The sequence below is a fragment of the Pyrgilauda ruficollis genome, unplaced genomic scaffold, assembly GCF_017590135.1.
Source record: "Pyrgilauda ruficollis isolate IOZ18807 unplaced genomic scaffold, ASM1759013v1 scaffold25, whole genome shotgun sequence".
NCBI classification, from domain to species: Eukaryota; Metazoa; Chordata; class Aves; order Passeriformes; family Passeridae; genus Pyrgilauda; species Pyrgilauda ruficollis.
Window position 1 is genome coordinate 558,299 of NW_024523822.1, and position 22,994 is coordinate 581,292.

Sequence of the window (22,994 nt, forward strand, 5' to 3'; positions counted from 1 at the left end):
CAGCTGTCTAGGAAAGAGGCAAAATGGGTTCAAATAATCCTTTTCATGCAACTCTGATCAGTCAGCTTGGGAAGATCAGCAGTCCAGAAACCAAAGAGGAGCCTTCTACCTGTGCTTCCTCAGCCTTTTCTGTGGGGGAAAAAAAAGGCATGAAAAAAAGCCTGAGTTGTGGTCTGTACATGCATCTAAGCACCAGATTTTTAGGTTCTGATGTTTTATTCATGCAGATTTTAAGCATTTTTCCCTGCTATATGCATGTGATGTTCCTGAAAATAGCCTGTCCCAGAATTTCTGATAGTGTTTTTGTTGATACTGTGGAGGGAAAAAAAGAACACCTTTCTTTTGCACTAGTGTCCCTGCCTTCACTAGGAAAATTTCTTTTCTATACTTATTTCCATATTCTTGTACTAATGTGGATGTCTTTGGACCCAAGTTTAGTGTGGCTTGAGTTTATTTTGTAGATACATCAGTATCTTGTACATAAACTTTCTTCCAGATAATATGTCTAATTAAATTGAACAGTAAGAAAAGGAAACTGACAGGACAAATGCTAGTGGTAATTTTTCCCCTCCCATCCATCCTCTTAGTAAAGCTTACTAAAGCATATGCACCTAGATACAGCACCTTGATTGTCTGCTCAGATTTTGTTGCCTTTTACTTTAGTGTGGTAGAGAACTGGAAAGTATCCAAGATGTTGCAGAAACATGGACACCCACAAACAAAAATGTTATTGAAGCAGCTGTGGTAATTTTCTTAGCAGTCCTGATAGTATATTCTACTCTTTGAAGATACTCCAAGCACATTCTAAGAATTTTGCTGTTCTGATTCTTAGTCCCTATGGAAAAAGGATTCTGTGACATCTCTTCACTTGTAAGACCTTATGGAAGAGTGAACTAAGTCCCAAGTCCAAGACCTGTGTACTGCATTTATTTATTATTTTCCCTAGTGAATGATGTAGACCAATTTCTTAAACCATGCTGAAGACATGATGTTAAAGCCTTAGTCTGAGGAGTGCTCTGACAGTTCTATAGCTGGCTGAGTAGGATGTAAATACTTCGGGATTTTGATTCGTCTATAGAACCACCTAATCTGGGTGATTTTTTTTTTTAACGTATCTGATTTATATAGTTCAATAGATGCACTCCCAATCCGTAGTTTTCATAAAAGTGAGCAATATTTAGATAATTTTGTGTTTCTTAGTATTGTTAATGACTGCATGATCTTCACAACATATTTGCCATTTAGCAGACCAGCTAATACTATTAGACTGTATTTGTGGCTTTTATGGGGATTTTGCTATCAATGCCTACTAAGCGTGTTGAGCATTTTTTAATAGGTTGCACTTGGAGACTCAGTATGGCAGCTGAAAAACATGTTCTTTTGCAGTAACTGTAGACTCGTTCATAGAATTGTATTAGATGTAAGGAGAAAAAGCTGAGTGAAGCTCTAATTTTTAATTTAGGGAATCCAGATGTTTTTCTTATAGCCACGAATTCTGAACATGAATTTCAGAAATAAAGCTGTATCCAGCTGCTATAGAATTTTTCACGTATTTGCATATAGTAGTATCTTGGTAAGAGCTTTCATTAGTGGAATAAAGTTCCTGTAGTACTGTATAGTACGAAATACAGTAATAGAAATGTTTGCCAAATAACTTATTTTACAAAATGCATGAAAGTGAAATTCTTGATAAATGTTTTTAAGATAGAATTTCAGTGCAACTCTTTGGTGTAGTTGATATGATACTGCTTCCATGTGGATTACATGAATCACAGCAACTTTGACCTTTTTTTTTTATAGCCTTACCTGAACCCATCCTTCCATCCCTCCAAAAAAATTATCCAGTAAGTGTTTCTTATGGATTTACTACATCATATATGTGTGTGACCCTGCTTATCTAAATATATGAATTCTTAACTATCTCTAATGGATTAAATTGAATTAACAGCTTGTAGGTCAGGTCATTGATATGCCAGACCTAAGTGTGAAAAAGATTATTTGCTGCTTTTGATAATTTCTTTAATGAAAATTGTGTTATATAGGGAAGATTTGACACACAGAAGAAAGTGCTAATGAAAACCACTGACCTAATTCTCTTTATGATGGTCTGGAAATATCACTGTGTCAGCTGTAACTTTCTGGTTCCTGTATCTTAATGTGTTAAGTAGTGCTTTTTCATTCAGCTCTGTTGCGTCAGAATTCCATACCTTCCTACAGCTGTTGAGTTGCCTGATATTTCCATGTGCAGAAAGTGAGCAATACATGATTTACTAAGGAGACTTGAGACATCACAAAATTTGACTTGGGTCCAAAAAGAAAACACCTTTTTGGAACTTTGCTATTGTAGTCAGTTAATACCCTGTTCATTTCTGGAGAAGTCAATGAATCAGTATACTTTGGTCCCTCCGGAATTAGAAGTGTTGTTAGTGAGATTTAATCTACGAAAAATTATCTAGAAGTAAGAACTGCCCTCCTAAATATTTGTCTGTGCACAGAAGTGCCATTGCTGAAGAGTTCTATGCTGTAATTTATTTACAAAAATTCCTTGGTTCCTTCCTCTTTACCTGTCTCATATGTGTTACTTAATTTTTTTTCTTTATTCATAGTTGACATTATTTGGTGTTCCTGTCTACATATGGGGGGTTTTTAATTGGTTGCTGGCAATTGTGCTGAGCTAGTATAAGAAAGCCATTCTGTCTTTTTCCTGTATTTCCCATAATACTTAAACGGGAATATTTAGTGATGTTGAACATCAGGGAAAAAATACTGTGGTGTGAGCCATTTTGGGTAATTGAGATAATTTAGATGCAGAAGAAAGCATTGGGCAATAATTTACTGCAGTTTTATTTATGTCTTGTAAATCTGCTTAGAGATACCTGTGCTATATTTTTATGGTCTTTATCTTTTTCTGTGATTTTTTTTATGGTACTCTATACCTTCTACTTTCTTCATTGGGAGTCCTGAAGAGCTTTTGAAACTATCTTTCATTTCTTGTATGTTTAGCTTTATCTGATAGGTTTTTGCATTGCTAGATTTGCTAATTACATTTCCTTAAAGTTTGTGTGCTGTAGTGTTCTAAGTTTTGTGTAGCATGTTATTTAGAGAAAACTAATTAGTTATTTAGTTTAGAACTGGCAACTTTTGACTCTTCTGTTTTTATAATGTAGACGTTTATATTTGTCGTGTTCAAACTTTGTAGAGACCTTCAGAATACTACACAAATATTAATGCCTTCAATCATTAAAGCAAATGTATACAGTACCTTAAGCTGAAAATCTAATTAATCTAAATGCAAAGTTTTATCTTGTGTGAAAATGGTAAATCACTTGCAGGTGAGCACTGCTGTAAGAACTGCATTTTTGCCCTCTTCTGATATAGATTATACTTGCTTTTGTTGTCTTTCTTATATTTGGAGAATGGATGAAATATTCTAGAATTGCTAACAAAATTAGAAGAATATTTTATGCATGCTTACTGCAAACCAAATTGCAAGTATGTTTTTGATCTACTGTCTCCATTAGGAATATAATTAAATGTTTAAAAATTATGAAACTTGAAATTTCTGAATACTGATATTTTGAAGGAATTTTAAATTAAAAATACGGCAAAGCAATTTTGGTCTTGTGGCTTGCAGTAATAATTAAAAAGCACAGGCAAATTTCAGTATCAAAAGAAACCATATATTTTTCTTATGATTGTAGCTGATCAGAGTTGTGTCTCTATACAAAAACTATGCAAACATACTGCATCTTCCCTATGTACACCTACCCACAGTTTTTCAAAATCAAATCTGCAGCGTGAAAATACTTCTTTGATCTGGAGGAAACTGGATATCTTAAGTTGTTGGTACTATGTAGGAGAGACAGACTTACACTGAGGAGGAAACAAAAGACTGGTTTTGTGTCTCAGTGAATCCTTACTACAGATGTGAAGGGTGAGAAGTCCTGGAACCAGATTTGTCCACTTTTGCATTCTATTGTCATGGGGAAGTTTCCAGCTGGCACCAAGCTGATGTGTTTTGCAGCCACTGGTTTAGAGGGAGTATCAGACCACATCAAGTGCAGGGTTGTATTCTGTGGCTTCCCATGCCCCCTAGCCAGGTAAGGTAGATGACAATAGCCCACCAAGTGTGTTCATCAGTTTTGAAGGCTATATAGTATATGCTTCCATGTCAGGACTTCACAGATAAGCCCTAGAGAACCTGTGGTGGATTAAACCATTGTGGCTGGTGAACATTGCTGTCACTGGCACTCAGAAGGAAACTTGTGCCTGACTCACCACTCTTCAAGAAGTCTGGTGTTTTAACTGAAGTCAAGATGAAACTGGGTTTCCATGAGTGCTCTGGATGGTGAACTTCAAGGACTCTAGCATGAGCACATTTTTGTTTCTGCTTCCTCAGCTTCATGTCATGTCTTGCAAAGGGTGGGGCAGAAGGTTGGGATGGTGCTTAACATGGGAGTCAGCCCTTGGAAAGACACAGTTTGCTTCACACTGAGTTGCACTTTTAAAAAATAGAAACATGAGTTAAGTACTCATTTATAGGACTGGGGAACAGGATACTTTAGGTGTGTCAAGATATTATGCTGATGTTACTACTAAATTTTTTTGAACGAAGGATCTTGTACATTCAGTATACATCAAAATACTCAAATATAAATCTTATTTTGATGTACACTTGTGTTCCTTTTCAGTGTGTAAGGTGGAATGAGCATACTTAAAAGCATTAAGTAGCTTGAACATGAAGCATGTTGCTGAATACCGTGTTTCTTGAGAAATCAGCCAATCAAGAAAAAATTAGAGATCCAGCAAAAAAGGAAAAAGACTTTCAGGTCTCTCTTCTGGGATACCTTAAAATAATGTAGAGCTCATTTATATTTGTTGCTTAATCAGATCCAGAATCTAATTTCTGTCTCTTAATACGGCTTGAGGCAAAGACACAGTAAGTGATATAGGGACTAGTTTTAATAGAAGCTGAATCTTTTGCCTTCTAGAGCAAGTTAAGAAAGCATACTTTGAAAGGTACTTTGTAATTCTGTTTTTTAGCAACCTCACCTATGTGCAGAATCTGTAAGCCGTACCTTGTCTTGTTTGTCTAGTTATTCCCTGAGTCCCTCTAGTGGGAAGGAAAATACTGTTATCCTTGTTTTACAGCAGGTGAATGGAGATGAGTTGAAGCTAGGGGATTATCATGGGTTGTCTGTGGCAAGGCAGATAAAAATATCTAGGTATCCCTTAGCTGGTCTGACCTCTTGTTCACGGGACACTGAGTGATTCCTTTGTTAAGAAATTACCTTAAATTACACTGTTGGTAATTGAATTATTGAATATTGGTATATCTTGACAGAAGCCTTCACTAAATCTTGCCAATTTTAGGTAGCAATTAATTTGGTTTTACATGTAGAACTTTCTAATGTGGTAATAGCAACTTCTTACATAACAAATTTTCTGTATTTCAGAAAGGTTAAACACTTGGTTTTGCCTTCTCTGTGGGGTGATCAGCAACGCACAGTGCATAAAAAAATAAATCTACTAACAGTATCACAAACATGTGATTAATACATTGCTTTAGTTTCCCATAATAAGTCTTACTTACTTCCAGAAAAGTCATACCACTTATGCCTTCTATTTTGCAATACTCAGTTGTCTTTTTAAGAGCAATTTTTATAGTGGCATAACCACTAAACCAAGTGGAAATGAGAATTACTTATACGTCTCTTAAACTAAGTGGCTGGGAGTTTTAATAGCTGCTATAGCCTGTAACCTGTGCTTTTACTAATGAACGTGTCTAGAATAATATGTATTTTCTTGAAAGGAAAAGACTTTCTGAGTAAGAAAATCTTTGATTTGTCTGATATCTTATTGTCTGCCAGTAAAAAAATAGCTTGTTTTTATGAAAAATAATAAAATGAAGCCTAACTTTTCAGCTGCTGAGGGTATCAGCCTCACTGTGACGGCAGAATTCTCTTGTAATTGAGAAGTTCTCAGGCAATTAAATATTCAAAGTGTAAAAAAATTAATCTTGTCTTCCTTTTCTACTGCCTCCAAACACTAGTCATAGTAAATATCTGTTGTAATTTCATTGCACTTCTGTTTTGTATTTTTGTAGGTCTGTAGCCCATTTCTTCTTCCTTTTCCCGCCTCCCTTGTATGTTTCTTCATCAGCTGATATACTGCTAATTCTAAATTCAATTGTTCTGACTCTTCCTTAGTTTTCTGTGGGGATGGGCAAGGAGTGACTTTCACTGTAGTACCTTTCTGATTAACTTTGGGTTAAACTGTATTTACTATATGGCATTGGAACAACTGTTCCTTTCTAGATCTTTGTATATGGCATATCTGCTTTTTATGTCTGTGTCTCCATTGTTTTGGAGTCTTCTGATGAACTATAAGCTGTTAAATTCTGAGCTTTGTGAACTAAAATAATGTTTTATATACAACATTTTATCATATGAGATCAACTATTGAAATTTTTATATCTCTAGAAGAATGGCTTTTTTTCCCCAGAAGGTGTTGCACAAGGTTCTAGGAAGTTTTGCTGGAGCTGATAGAAAGATGGGAATCTCAAACTTTCCAGTCCTACTGGTTTGTCACTTAACAGTACTTTTCTCAGAGGAAGCAGTGCCAGCTGTGGACATGGAAATAATGCTACACTATGTAGTGCTTCTAGTGCTATTCTAGTACTATAAAATTTGAATCATGCCTGATACTACTCTTAAAAATAAAAAATGAATGGGTGGGGAGGGGAAAGAAGATACAGTAATAAGTGAAAAGGTTCCTAAATTTACATAAATGTATGTCTTTATGTAAATGTAATGTTTGCTTCTGTGTATCTCGAGTTCATTTTCAGTAAAACACACAACATAGCTGTAAAATGGTGTTAAAACCAGGTATTAGCAAGTTATAAAAATTGTTCTTGTAGCAAGAGGAGATATGTTTACTTCTGTATACCCCAGTCTATCAGAAGAACCTAAAGGATGCAATGGACACTGAAACAGCAGAGCAGTGCTAAAACCATGTGTATTTACTCTTGTATATATTCCTTTTAAAGCTGGCAATAGTGCCTTCTTTTCATAGCAAACCTGATTTTTTCTTACCCCATTATATTCACCCTCTTCCCCTACAGAAAAGCAACTTCAGCTGAAATGCAGCATTCTGTGTATTCACATGTTTTGTATCACTTCCTTGCTGGTTGGGTTTTTTGGGGTTTTTTTGGGTTTTTTTGTTTATTTGTTTGTTTGGTTTTTTTTCATTCTTGGCTAGAGGAAGTCATACCTGCAGTCTTTATGCTTATTTTGTGGGTGGATGCAAGTTCATTCATATGCAGTTTTTAACTTGGTGCTTGGGAGCAGTGTTAGGCCTTCCCTCTGGATTATTTGTGTACTTCAGTTCAGCTTTGGGAAATTGGCAGTAGGTGCATTAACTTCACCTACATATTTCTCAGCTGAACTGCAGTCAGCTCAGTGCAGGCTCAGCTTTTGCTCTTGTGGATATAAATGCAAGTCTAGTTCAAAGATTCTCCCATGTTAAAATTCTTTATCTTGTATGCTCCTGTGCAAGATGATTCTCCCTGAGTTCCAGGGGAGTAACTAGTATTCAGCGGGGCAGAAGAGAAATAGTCCTTGGCTTGTAAGTTGTCCTTGAACTTATAATAAGCAAACAATAGGCAGCTTTCTTATTGTGGAAAATACATGCATCTGGGTTAAGGCTATCTCTGTGTATATATATATATACACTCTGATTTTATTTTGACAGGAATGTTTTGATCCTACTATGCAGTTGCATTTTGTTCATCAAGCGCCACGTACCATTCCTCCTTACGTCTCAAAAAATGGATCAAGCCTTGGAGATTTGCTAATAGGCTTCTTCAAATATTATGCCACAGAATTTGAGTAAGTAATAAGCTCATTTTAGTGGTTTAGAAGATGTGAAACTTTGATTCCTTCAATACAGCAACACTTTTTAACCCTTGAAAGAAAGAAAAGCAGCAATGCAGGAGTGGTAACTGAGGGAGAGGAAGGCTATGAGTGGAAAGGCTAAATGACAGCAGGAATGCCTGTAAATTGTCTGATATCTTCTACTTAGCTAGGTATTCTTTCTTGTGAAATAGTTCCCAAAAGTTAGAGAGCTTTGTCCTTTAAAAATTGTTGGGGTTTGTTATGCAGTTACACTATTGTATAACTGCCTGTTCATGTGTGAGATCTGTTCTTAGCTGTCATTTAAGGTATCAGCTGTGAATTATTTGGACCTTAAGGGCTGTGCTTGTCTTTTGTCAGACTGAGTCAATGGAGGTAACTGGCCAGGTGGCTCCTTACTTCGACCGGAATATACATCTGTATAGGCCTCACCTAGTGAAGAATTCTCATGTGTAGTTGTTCGGCTCACATTATTGGTTTGCTAGAATCTGAGTTCAGTTTTGGCATCTGGACTTCCTTATATAAGAGGAGAAGCTTAAGTTGTGAGGACATCTGAGAAAGCCTTAAGTTATAACTGTTTTGCCAAATCGTTACTTGTGTATTTCTGAATTTCTTAGAAAAAATGCTTGTTCTTATAAAATATCAAATGGTTGTATCTCAGTTAGCTTAAAGATCTTCTAAATAACTTCTGAGGCAGTTGTTTCATGCATATTGCTGTCCTGTGTATGTGCACCATCTCCATTTCTTGGAAGGAGAACAAAACATACAACTCACAATTTTGGAAGTGTTAATAATACAAGAAGTGAAAGACTATAACATCATTAAAGCATTTCTGGGGTGTGTATCACATGTGAAATATGTAAGCTAAATCCCTATGGCCTGTAGTAATGTATGAACCAACTGCATTTTGTGCATGTGCTCATCTGACAGAGAGGTATTAATGTAAGAGATTTTCTTTCAATGATCTCTGCAGATAAGAGAATGGTCTTGTCTTAAATGTTTCTCCTGAGTACCAGCCTTTTCAGCTGACAAGGTGATGTTTGCTAAAGAGGCAAACGAGGAGACAGTGCTGGAGGATAACCTTAGATTCTTAATTTGTATGGGATACTACATGAATCTTTTACTACTTGACTGTACAAGCTGTTCTTTTTCTTATATATGAAAGTAAATATCTTATCCACTAAGGAATTTACTGGTTTGCCTGTGCAAAGTACCAGAGGTGATCTTGTCTAATTACAGGAAAAATACCTAGTTTGACTTTTTTGGGTTTGGGTACTTGTGAACATAGTCAAGACCAGATTTCTGCCTAAGTTGGTGGCTGGTCCAAAATGACTTCATTTTTGTCTGCTATTAGAAAGGATATGCTAAGACACATGCAGACCAAAAATTCTGCAATATCAGTGTTTGAGCTGATGGCAATCCCTAAATACTATTTTTCTGATGATTATAAATCAGGAAAAAATACTGCATAGATTTATTCGTAGACATGCAGAGGAGCTTCTGGGTAAAAGAAAGCTTGCAAAAGTAGATAGCCTAGGTAGGATAGTTGCTGATGTCAAGGGAAGAAAATGTTTCAAAAAGCAGCTGAATAAAAAGAATACCTGATGTGTTCTTCTAGTGTTCAGTATCTGTTAAGTATTTAATCATTTCACTTGTGATATTCTGTTAAAAAAAGAAAAAAATACCAGTAAAAACAGCCATTAGAATTCCTGTGTTGAAAATGCTACTACATAGCTGAGAAGTCATTTGAGGAAATTATGCACTTAATGCAGCAACCTTTACTATTTTTAACTCTTTCTGCTATGGAAATAAAATTTAGTCAAGTGTACTGTTTATCTGTGTATCCCTGTGAACTATAAATCCTCTTTGAAAGGAATAGGACTGATAATAAAATTCCATGTAGTTTCTTTGACTGGAGAAGACGAATTAGTGCACCATAGGGAGGAACATGAACATGGTGCTTAAAAAGTTTTGAGTGTGTGATAGCCAAGCAGTGAAAGTAAAAGTAGTCTCATGCTAGCCACAGGACCTGTTATTTTTCCTTTGAAGTTGCTGAAGTATACTGTAAACAACAGTATAAATGAGAATGAGGGTAAGAATTAAATACGTAGAATCACAGAGTAATAGAATATGCTCGACTGGAAGGCACCCATCAGGATAATTGAAATCCAGCTCCTGGCCCTGTATGGGATCATCCCTAAAATTCATTCCCTAAGACCCTGTGCTTGAGAGTACTTCTTGAACTCTGTCAGACTGGTGCTGTGACCACTTCCCTAGGGAGCCTTTTCCAGTGCCCAGCCACCCTCTGAATGAAAAATACTTTCCTAATATCCAAACTAAACCTCCCCTGACTTAGTTTCCTGCTGTTACCTTAAGTCCTGTCGTGAGAGTGGAGAGATCAGTGTCTGTGCCTCCTCTTCCTCTCATGAGGAAGCTGCAGACTGCAATGATGTCTCCCCTGTCTCCTTTTCTCCAGGCTGAACAGACCAAGTGACTGCAGCCACTCCTCATACTTCCTCAAGCCTCAGCTTCCCCTCAAGGCCCTTCATGATCCTTGTGGCCGTGCTTTGGACACTCTCCAATAGCTTTATGTCTTTCCTATACTGTGGCACCCAGAACTGCCCCCAGCACTCGAGGTGAGGCTGCCCCAGTGCAGAGCAGGGCAGGACAATCCCCTCCCTTGCCCAGCTGGTGATGCTGTCCCTGGTGCCCGCAGGACACGGGTGGCCCTCCTGGCTGCCAGGGCACTGCTGGCTCATGTTCAGCTTGCAAATACACACAACACAGGACTCTGATAGTTCTGTCTTTCATGGAAGAACTAGAGGGTGTTGAATATTTTCTTTGCTGTAATAAGTAGTTTTTTTACTGTTTGTTTTCCCTGTGAAACATTTACACTAGTGTCTTTATGCACCAAAATTCTGAGATTGTATTTCAGACAGTGTGCCTGTTAAATGAGGCTATATTTTTATGATCTGTACTGGGCCACTGAACTTTCCCTATTGGACTGTCATGTGTTTGATGAAAATATTACTACAGAGAGTGTGACTTCAATTTTTGTAAGCTCCTCTCTGTGGAGTAGGATGCACTACCAGATTTTATATACAGGAACGGTTTTAGTGAATGAACAGCATGCAGTCAAGAATGATCAGATCATGTGCAAAGGTCATAATTTTGAGCAGCATAAATCACTGAAGCCACCTGTCTAGAATGTTTAACTACTGATCTATTTTACATATAATCATCTGGAAGATAAGAGAAGATGAAGCTATATTGTTTTAAATTTCTCCCTCACTCTAGCAAAGGCCATTAGGTATTTTAGTTACAATCTGTGATTTTTTTTACTTGATGTAGGAGAGTATGGGCTTAAAGAGTATAGCAAAGGAAGAAGTAGGATCTTTGCATCCTGTGCAGTCATGCATAAGTCCTTGTGCTGTATTTATTTTCCGTTATGCATTTAAACTGTTTTATTTAGAATATAAGATGTTTCAGAAAATTGTTTATTGCTATGTATTTATACAGTACCTTTTCCACAGTCTTACTCTAGGGTTTTCAGTGTGTCCATAAGAAGTAATTTTTGTACCACTTCATCCCTGTCCCCAAAGAAATGTGATTTGGAAATTGCAGCATGTATTGGAATAGTGCACCATACATGGCAAAGCCTGTTTTGCCTTTATGGTTGTATATTTATCTTGCCATAAGAGTTCAAGTCTGTGTAATGCTTCTTATGATAGAGCTGGCTATGGTAGTGACTTGATTTTAACTTCAACTATTTAAAATTGTCCACTGATTAAGTAGTAAATGTAATCAAGAGAAAACTGTAGATGTTCTCCGAAGCAAGTATTTCGAAACATGTTTACCAGCCCATCTGAAGGAGGTGTCTGATTTCAATTCTGCAGCTGTGAGTGAAGGGAGCAGCAGGTTTTCACTTGGCTGTCTCCTTACAAAGTGAGACCTTGAAGCAAGGCATTGCTTGCCTGAATTTATTGCTTTGTGATTACTTCCCTTAAATTTACCATGGCAGGTTAAGTAGCAGTTGTTTAAGATCATTCACTGATTTTGTATATGGTGCACATGGTAAAAGCTTGCTTACATTTTAATGACAAAATATAAAATTTCATCAAGAAGTTGCTTGCCGCTCTTTTCATGATAGAATTGGTTAGGTAATAAAGGGATCATTTTTAATACTATGTTGAATTAAATATATTTGTAACTTCTACCCATCTTACTGTTTTTATACAAATGGCTTTGATTTGTAAGAATGCTCTGGAAAAAATACATTTTTTATTCTGTTTGTACTGTAGTCATACAAACATCTGAAAATGCCTAGTCTCCTCCTTTCAAATACTTGCCTTTGCCATGACGATGACATACCTAATGCATTCAGTGACAACAGAAATAACTGATAATTGAAATTAAAATTGAAATAATAGCTGTTTAAATGGCAGTGTTAACTCACAGATAGAAAATGTGTGCAGGGAGAATATCTGCTTTATGTTGGCAACAAGGAAGTTATTATATGTGAGCCAAAGTGGCTAAAATTGACACACAAATAATTTGCTATTCATAATTAATTTCTAATTCAGTATGATTTTGGTACCAAGACAGTTCTGTAAGACTGTCAGATAAAAGAGTTGTTTTGAAATTTAAATTTTGATTTTAAATGAAAGGCTTTTTAAGTTTCAAATCTAAATAAAAGGCTTTTTAAACAGGAAGAAATGCCAATTTTTTTGTTGCTTTTTGCTTTACCAGTGTATTATAAATGCATTTATTTTTTTGCTGAAGGATCAAGTATAGCCTAGGAAGAAAAGAATTAAAGAGAAGAATTACTGTTTCAAGTGAAACAGCACTGCCTTGTTAAACCAAATACAGATCAAATACTTCTTTGCATGACTTTATCTTTCTCTCTTTCTTTTTCCCTTTCCCTCCCTTTCCCTCCCTTTCTCTCCCTTTCTCCCTCTTTCTCCACTGGCCTGGATCTCTGATTTTTTAAGTAAGAATTTAAAAAATGCAAACTGTAAGCTTCTGCTCGCAACATGTGTTCTTGAGCTGCAGTTTAAGCTTGTTTGACTCTAAGCACAGGGGTTTTGTCTTTGTGTGTGTGTGTGTGTGTGTGTGTTCGAGTTTTTTTGAGCAATTCATCTGAATTAAGCCTGTGTCGATGGTTGATTATTTAAAACGCATGATAGGCAAGTATTTGATGCTTGACATTATCTCTATTTATCACAAAAGTAGTCTACTGTGGGAATTAAGGAGAGGAAGGATTATGAATTAGAATGGAGGCTGTAGTGTACATTGAATGCTAGAAAAGATCATCATCATTACTAATTTTATAAAGAATATATTAAGAGAAAGCCAAATATACACACTGAGGTATCCTAGATCTCTTCACGTGCTGTGTCCTGCATTTTTAAAAAATAGGCCCTATTCATAGTGTTAAATATACATATACTGTGGAATTACAGTTATTCAAACAACTAAGTTCCATACGAGGCTTTAATTATGAGTTGTATTCAAGATAATTTGTAGAATTACAGTCAGGATTTTTAGCTGTCTTGTCATTGTTGAGTTAATGGAGTCACAACAGTAGATCTGTGGTCTAGGGAGGACAGAATTCTTTCAGATTTAACTGATGAATGAACTGATGACAGTATTTTAATTTACAGTTGATATCTACAGATTTACTGATGGTGGGTTGACATACCCACCTGCTCTTCTGTCAGGTGTACATAAGAGCAGTACAGCTGGAAGCATTTTGCCCAGCTATTTCTACCCATTTAGTCAGGAGATGTGGTGATCCAACTGTTTCACTGATATGGTGGCTCCTGGGTTTGCAGAATAATCAAGATTAGAAGAGACCTTTAAGACCGTCTAATCCAACTACCAATGCAGCACCACTGTAACTACCCCGACAACATATTCCCAAGTGCCACATCCAGACATCTCTTGGGCATTTCCAGATATGGTGATTCCATCACTTCCCTAGGCAACTTATTCCAATGCCTGTTTACTCCTTCAGTGAAAAATCATTTTTTAATACTCAATCTGAACCTCTACTAGTACAATTTAAGGCCATTTCTTCTTTTCCTTGAACATGGCAGAAGAGGTCAACGCCCACCTGGCCACAACATTTTTGTAGTTGTGGAGAGGGATGAGTTCCTCTTTGGGCTTGGATTTCTCAAGAATAAAAAATGCCGTTTCCATCTGATCCTCATAGGACATGTTTTCTAGACTCTTCCCCACTCCTCTTCCGAAAAACATCAGTGTGTTTCAGAGTAATAAGGGGCCAAAAACTGAATCCAGAATTCCAGGTGTGGCCTCACCAGTGCCCAGCACAGGGGACAATCCCTGCCCTGGCCCTGCTGGCCACACCATTGCTGATCCAGGCCAGGATGCCATTGGCCTTCTTGGCCACCTGGGCACTGTTGGCTCATGTTCAGCCGCTGTCAGCAGCACCCCCAGGTCCTTTCCAGCCACTCTGCCCCAGCCTGTGGCACTGCCTGGGGTTGTTGTGACCCAAGGGTAGGACCCAGCACTGGGCCTTGCTGAACCTCACACCATTGGCCTCAGCCATGATCCAGCCTGCCCAGATCCCTCTGCAGAGCCTTCCTGCCCTCCAGCAGATCAGCACTCCCACCCAGCTTGGTGTCACCTGCAGACTGACTGAGGGTGCACTCCATGAGATCACTGGTAAAGATATTAAACAGGACCGGCCCCAGTGCTGAGCCCTGGGGAGCAGCTCTGGTCACTGGCCCACCAGTTGGATGTAACTCTGCTCACCACCACTCTCTGGGCCCAGCCATCCAGGCAGTTTTTTACCCAGTGAACAGTGTAACTGCCCACGCCATCAGCTGCGAGTTTCTCAAGGATAATGATGTGGGAAATGGTGTCAAAGGCTTTGCTAAAGTCCATGCAGACTACATCCACAGCCCTCCCATATCCATGTTGCCACAGAAGGAGATCAGGTTGGTCAGTCAGGATCTGCCTTTCATAAACACCTGCTGGCTGGGCTCAGTCCCCTGACTGTCTTGGATATGTGACGTGATGGCATGCAGGATGAGGTGCTTTCTTTAGTTAAAAGCAGCTGAAAGGTGGCTGGGTAGATGAGAACATAAAACTGGAAGTGGTTTTTTTTTGGCTTCTGTTATGTTTGGGATATTGTGCCAAGTGTTATAAAGATGGTGGCACATCATAAAGACTGCCCTATAATCTGCCTGCTGTTCCTGTTTAAATGTGGTAATTTCCATGTCTTGTTGTAAAGCTGCCTGCAGAAAGTGGTAGAGAGTTGTTGTACTTGCAGATCTAAAATTCAGCATATATAAATTATTGAAACTTTCTAGTAATAGGTTCCTTGCACAAGGAAGACCTATGAGCAAATTATTTCTACATATCTTTATACTATTTAGTATTGTTTATGGAATGCAGTATGTGACTTGTCTGCACTTATTCCTTACATTCCTTTTCTTCCTACAGAAAATTCTGAAAATTTTGATTCTGTAATTTATTTTGAACATAGAAATAAATGTAGGTCACAATGCAGATTGTCACAAAGCTTGACAATGTTAGTAGAAAAATTTCCATTATGAATATATGTTACTCATGGATAGCTGTGATGCTCTGTTTTGGAGATGCTTTTCTGTACTTGAACTTCTGTTAGTAGAAAAATTTTATTGTTTCCTACCCATTATGTTAAACTAAATTACTCATTATTATAAAATACTGTGTTATCCAGGCTTATAACATTGCAATCTGACCATTTTTTTAATGTAAACTGATAATTTGAATTAACTAAGAGTTAAAATTTTTTGCAAATTGTTTTCCTTTTTTTTAGTTGGTGCCATCAGATGATATCAGTTCGTGAGGCCAAGGCTATTGCAAGACCTGATGGTATTGAATGGAGAAACAAATTTATTTGTGTAGAAGGTAATATGTGAAGCTGCATTGTAATTTTTGACTGTTAAGGCTTTAAATACATAAATCTATCAGTTAGACTTTACCTTGGTTGTGTTTTGAGAAATATATTGCATGTGTGCATTATGTAGAGAAGGAAGTTTAACCAATGTAAATAGCTCATAAACAGTCCTGTCAAAAACATTTGAGAAGGAAGCTTTAAGCTCTAAAGTGTTTAAAAATAGTACTCCTGACCTTTCCTTCAAGAGCACTCATTGCCCTGTTACTTTCGGAACAGGGCTTAGGATTTTGATAAGGAACGGCCTTTATGCCAGTAGTGTGTGTTTTTCTGCTCCACAAAAATAGTTGTCAGTTTGCCAAGTTTGAACTTAGGAAAAAATACAGCAGGCACATATTCAGATTATTCTTGAAGAATATTCTTTGTTCTTGCAATGCTCTGGCATTGCACTGACTAGGGTATGTGTACGTTGATCTTGTGGGTACTATTTTTGGCTGGCTAGTGAACATAGGCTTTGTGCAGAGACTACATGATGGCTTCCAGAACTGGAGGGTAAACCCAGGCTACCTGTTGGAGTTGCAGGTCTCAGTTGTCTCAGTGGAGAACTGAGTAGGAGCTCTATACAGGCAACCAGATTAATGTGCTAGTGACACCTTTCAGCTGCCGTGGGGAACATGAGAAGAAGATGAGCAGGTAAGCATACATAGGAGTTGAAGCTTGCACTAAGGAAAGAGAAGATGATAAATCAAGAGAAGAATTGAGATATTAGGAGAATGAGAACAGACTGAAGGGACTGAGAGTTGCTGGGTAACTGGAAACAGTTGTCACAAAGGGAGAGGTGGCCTGGGCCCTGGCTGCAAATTAATGAAGGCTGTTAGGATAAGGTTATCAAGGGTTGACGTCACAGGATGAAATAGAAATAAAATTTGAACAGGAGACAAATGGTATGGGGAAAGTTATTAGACACTGAGAAGATTTTGCTGGGGGAGGAGGAGAATAAGACAGAAGTCCTGTGGCTGAACAGGCATTCTTCATGATTGATGAGGTTTAGGATTGGGGTATCTATGTATTTTGCTGCATTTGTGCTGCTCTGTGCAGAGAATCACCTTGAATCAAGATCACCTGCTGGTGAACTTGGTTATTCTGTGGTCCAGAGCTCATGGACTTGGCCATAGTCATATGAATGTCAATGTAAAACCACATGATGGGATTCCTGTTCTTTATTTGACCCTTTGGGAAAAAATTAACAGTTACAGGAGAAGAAGAACACACTGAAATATAGTTGCACTGGACTCTGTGGCCTTAGAGTTGAGAAATGTGAAAATTAGAGTATCTGCACAGCTGAAATTATTCAGAATAGTGAAGTGAGGCACTGCCAAGGCTGTGGTCTGAATGTGGGAGTTGGGAATGCTGGGCAGCTATGTTTGCTGCTGTCACATGATGCTGATCCACTGTGTTGCAGGGGGCTGTATGTTTCAAGCTCTCAAGTATTTTATGACATTACAAAGTGGTTGAATAATTAGGTTCTCTTTCTACCAGGCTGGAAAATAAAATACACATCAACATACAAAACGGACACTCTAGATTTTTCATTTAATGGTCGTGATGACATAGAACTTTTCCTTAATGTGTTTGCCTTTGAACTATTAAAAAAGTCAAAATTATCTACAGGTGACATATCTAATTCCTTCCTTGGTTCAAGACTTAGTGGGTTTAGCCTCACATACCAAGTTTTTTACATCTGATTTGGGAGAGAAAAATAAAATCTACTTTTGCTCAAAGTAGACTTCATGTTTATAATAGCTGTTAAACTGAACTAGGTTAACAAAGTATGTACATAAAATTCTGTGTACTTGAGAATAAGATTGCAAGAGTTAGATTGGCAAGTTGCAAACATGCCAATATAGTCTGTTTTCCAAGCCTTTGTCAAATTTTCCTGTCCGCAGAATAAAATTTCAGTAATTGATAGTATTGCATTTATTTTTAAATATGTAAAATATATTTGTTGATAGAGTACACAAGTCTGTGCCTGCAAGTTTCGACAATTCTGCATGTAGCACTGTATTTAGATTAGCTCAAGAAAAACTGTATTCTGTGTTAAATGTTATGGGCCTTAAGGCTGATTCTCACATGTATTTCTGCTGTTAGAGAAAGAAATATAGTAGAGGTGCTCTTTCCAGACACTTTAAAATATGATAGGCTTTTAACATGATGGGGATACAGAGATACAGAGAACTCTGCTTTTAGATCATATTTTGAACAATCCTTGCCAGATAGCTCTAAATGGCTATTAACTATTCTTGTTTCAGTTTAAATCTTGTCTGTATCAAGTAATATCAACTACTCTCCTGTTGGAGAATAGGAAAAGCTGGAAATGTGGCAATTTTATGAGATAATTACATTGATAATAATTTAGAATCATAAGCCATCTAAGCTGCACCTGATTCATATTTGTAGTTTCAAGTCTTTCAGATCCACATGCTAAAAATAATTAAAAAAATAATTCCTCGGGCTTGGTTGGCAGCAGTTCTGAAGTACTGTGATATCATGTATTTTTGTTTGGAAAAATTATTCCCTTTAGCTTTTCCCTCAAGCATCAGTGTTAAAGCTGTGGGGTTTTTTTTTGTTTTTTTTTTTTTTTTTTTTTACTATTCTCATCTCTGTGAACAAAATAACTTACAGTAAACTCTTACTGTCTTGATGGTTAGAAAATGTAGTGGTGTAAAGAGTAGCTGATTATAAAATTATTCTTGCTGTGCTTCAGAGAATCAGTTTGTCTGTTGACAACCAGTAAATATCCAGGAATATTAAAGGGAATATGTTAGTTAGCTTTTGTGACAGGAATTTTTTTTTCCACCGATGGTTTGAGAAGATTGTACAGTTCAGCCCTTGTTGCTTTAATATATAGATATGACTTGACTGAACATGAAGGTCCTAGCACTAAAAAAGCAGTTACCATCACATTTATGATACACAAATTAAATGCTGTATTTGTTCACATAGTAGGGGACATGGAGTTCTTAATTATACTAGATCACTCTCTCAGATAATGGGACTGACATTAGGGGACTGTGTATGTTTTATTTGGTTGTCAGTTTTGGTTGTAAACTAAAAGTATGATGCATTCTGAAACAAAAGAAATCTGCCTGTAACTGTCCACTGAAAACTAGGTAGTTTGAAGATAATTCTTTTAGAATATTGCTAAGTACATTTATTGTGTGAAAAAATTTCTTAGTGAATTTAAACAGCTAGCAGAAATAAAAACCTAAAGCCATGGAGCATGTACCAGATTTGAAATTCCAGTCTCCATAAAGGCACAAGCCCTTCTCGTGTCTGTGTAATGCTTTATTTTGCTATACATCACTGAATAAAAGTAATTCATAACCATCTAGACAAAAAGAAATTCTACCTGATCTAACAAATACTTCAGTGGTTCTGTGGTCCTTGAGGACTTCCATACATTCTACCAGTGTGAAATACACAATATTACTTGAGCAGTTCCCTATTAAGGAAAAAAAAAGACTTTAAAATCTGCTTTGTAGCACACTGTAATACATAGTCCCTGCATCATAATTAAAAAAAAAAAAAGTACACGAAGTACTTTTTTAATCTTGCAATTAAAAATGTTCCAAACTATTAATTAAGTTAGGATAAAAAGTGGGGGGAACATCACACTGATTTGTCATCAGTTAGAAAGTAGAACGCCCAAATTGTTAACTTATGAACAAATATTGCAGAATAGGTATGAAGTGATAAAATATATTTTAGAGAAGTTGATATGTCATATTAAAATTATAGTAAATATTTTGCTATATTCTCAGTATTTCGTTGAGAAACTGTTGAATGAGATGGATCTAAAGTGAATAGTTCCAAGAATCTGATGTGTAATAAGTTTTGAAATATTTTAATATGCAAAATCATAGTCTGATATGTTATCAGAGACTATTGAGCTGTAGCAGATAATTACTACTGCATAAATTCAGCACAATCATAGTATGCTTCAACAGATAATAATAAGCTGAGTTTATTAGGAATTACATATCATTAAAGCATTCACTGAATCATAGAATGCTTTTGGTTGGAAGAGACTTTTAAGTATCATGTCTTTCCAGCTCCCCTGCCATGGACAGGGACATCTTTCACTAGACTACTTTTCTCAGAGCCCCATCCAACCGGGTCTTGAGCACTTCCAGGGATGGGGCATCCATAGCTTCTCTAAGCAACCTCTTCCTGTGCCTCATCACCTTCACAGTAAAGATTTCTGTCTAGTATCTAGTCTTAAACTTGCCCTTTTTGGTTTAAAGCCATTCCATCTGGTCTTATCATGACAGGCTGTTGAGAAAAGTCCCTCTCCAGCTCTCTTGTAGGCCTGTTTTACATACTGGAAGGTGCTATGAGATCCATCCCAGAGCCTTCTCGGTGGTGAAACAACCCCGGCTCTCTCAGTCTGTCCTCTCAGAAGAGGTTCTCCAGCCCTCTAACCATCTTTGTGGCCTCCTCTGGACTCACTCCAGCAGGTCCGTGTCCTTCCTGTGCTGTGATGCCAGAGCTGCTGCAGCCCTGCAGGTGGGGTCTCAGCAGAGCAGAGCAGAGGGGCAGAATCCCCTCCCTGGCCCTGCTGCCCACACTGCTCTGGATGCAGCCCAGGACACGTGTGGCTCTCTGGGCTGGGAGTGCCCCTGGCTGGGTCATGTCCAGCCTCTCAGCCACCAGCACCCCCAAGTCCTTCTGGGCAGGGCTGCTCTGAGTGACTTCTCCCAGTCTGTAATCGTGTCTGGGATTGTCCTCACCCAGATGCAGCACTTTGCACTTGCAGTTGTTGAACTTTAATGAGATCCGCATGGACACACTGCACAGGTTTGTCCAGGTCCCTCTGGATGCTTCCTGTCCTATAGTGTCAACTGCACTGCTCAGTTTTGTCTCATCTGCAAACTCCCTGATGATGTTTTCCATTCAGGGCATTCAGAGAATTCAGCTTTTGGAGTGTTTTGGTTTTGGGGGTTTTTTTTTGTTTGTTTTTTGGGTTTTTTGGTGGGTTTTTGGAGTTTTTTTTGTTGTGGTGGTGGTGGTGGTGGGGTTTGTTTTTTGTTTGTTTGTTTTTTGTGATTTGGATGGTTGGTTGGTTGGCTGGCTGGTTGGTTGGTTGGTTTGTTGTTGTTGTTGTGGGGTTTTTTTGTTTTTCCCCTCCTTTTTATTGGATTGTTTGTTTTGTCTTGGGTTTTCTTGATTTTGTGGGAAGGGGGTATTTTGTCTTATTGGTTGGTTTGGTTTAGTTTTGGTTTGGGGTTTTTTTGATAAATGTTATGTAGAAAGAAAGCTTGAGAACCAAAGAGGAATTGAGTATTTAAAACACTTTTGGGAAGCAGTTATATGCTTGACCCTACTTGGTTAGCAGAGACAACTAACTCTAGATATTTTTAGCAGTTTTCATGTTTGTTTTTGATCTTGCAGAGCCCTTTGATGGGACAAATACTGCTAGAGCTGTACATGAGAAACAGAAGTTTGATATGATCAGAGGTGAACTTGCGCAGGTAAAAAATAATCTCATGTAATTTTTCTGGTCACTTTGTTTTTCAGCATAGTTTTACTATCTTGAAAAAGCTAGTCATTAAACCTGCCTGGTTTTGATGTTTTATAGTTTGTACTATAAGCGGTAAAAATGCATGTTTTTAAAAATATGTAGAAAAATCATTTAAGAGTATTCTTTAATGTCTGCCATTAAACTTCAGGTTTCCACTGAAATGAGTACTCAAACTAGTAAAAACCCTGTCTCTTAGATTTTCTTGTATGTGTAAAATTCTAACAATGGTTAAGAGCTTTAAAGTTACAACTTTGTCTTCATTCATTATTTATTCCTACATTAATTTGAGTGGTAATAGATAATATTTTATACTTCTTACTATCCCTTTTTTTTAATAAATATCACCACCAAAATAATGGGTGTTTTCTGATTTTTGATAACTTACTTGGATGGGTACTTTTCTTTAGGGAGACCACACTCATAATTTTAGAACATGAGTAGTTCAAAGATGGATTTTCACTGTCCCAGTCAGGAGAGGAAAGGATATTTTGAAACAAGGAAAAATTTAAACTTCGATTAAGCATTTTTCTGAAAAATTTTTTGTATCAACTATCTTCTATGCTTCTCTCCTATCATAGTCATTGCATAGGTATTGCAACTCAAATTCTAGGTTTCTGAGATCTCTGACTATTTTTAATGTAGTTATGTCTAGGGATTAGTGCACAGAACTGGCTTCCAGCTTTAACCAGTTAAGACTGCCCTGTTAAGCTGTCCTTGGAGGTTCATGTTTACTCCAGTTATTCCTGTCTTCAAGAACCTTGAAGGCTTCTCCAGCAACACGTAATTCAATGCCAGTTACTTGTAATAGAGCAAATGCTAAGAGACACCTTAGTAATTTTCTTCGTAATTCTATTCAGAAATGTTAATAAGTTTTTCTTTTATTTAACCATGTTAGCATACAAAATACTGAATTGTTCACATACTGGTACATAAAATAGTTGATTTTGTGAATCTGCTAAAGTCACATTTACGAAGTGGTTTGGGCTCTTGTAGTACTCTGAAATCAGAGTGAACTTCTCTTTAAGTTTTCAGTTGACAAAATTTCTTTAAAACTTCTGTGGTTTTCTGAAAAATGTAAAAACAGACATTTGATCCTAGCTGTCTGGAAGCAATATACTAGAGTGATATAGCCCTGAAAAATATCCTTTTTACCAGATACCATAAGAATGACAGTTGCTCTAAAAGTGCAAGTGCTTTTTAATGTCCTGCACTGTTTTTAAAAAAGCTTAAGCAATCTGTTTTGTCCTTGAGAGAATTGTTCTTCCTGTGGTTTTCATTATGCATTGGAGTGTAAATGACTTCTGTATAAACACAGGAGGGTCATTGCAGCTCTTTGCAGGCTCATGGCGTAGCGGATGTCCTGAAACTCTCACTAGAACACAGAAGAAAGTTGAAATAACCTATTTTAGAGACACATCTGAATTCTGGAAATGACAGTGCATAACATCATTTATTGGGGACTTTGACATGTGTGAATTTGAGACAATTATTTTGCAGTTACAGTACCAATGTAATGCTTAAATATTGTTAACATCTCTATCTCCAGAAGTCTAGTCTTTCTTGAAAGGCTTTACCTTCCTCATTAGTTCATTGC

At 37.3% G+C, this 22,994-nt stretch overlaps 1 protein-coding gene across 1 annotated transcript in view; it reads left to right on the forward strand.

Annotated features, from left to right (window-relative positions):
• The window catches only part of TENT2 (terminal nucleotidyltransferase 2), a 46,437-nt gene that overhangs the window by 19,042 nt on the left and 4,401 nt on the right, over window positions 1-22,994 (forward strand). The window contains exons 11-14 of the mRNA XM_041470760.1: window positions 1,801-1,844; window positions 7,753-7,889; window positions 15,742-15,833; window positions 21,271-21,350. Coding sequence (XP_041326694.1) covers window positions 1,801-1,844; window positions 7,753-7,889; window positions 15,742-15,833; window positions 21,271-21,350 — 353 coding nt within the window. The remainder of the gene's footprint in view (window positions 1-1,800; window positions 1,845-7,752; window positions 7,890-15,741; window positions 15,834-21,270; window positions 21,351-22,994) is intronic.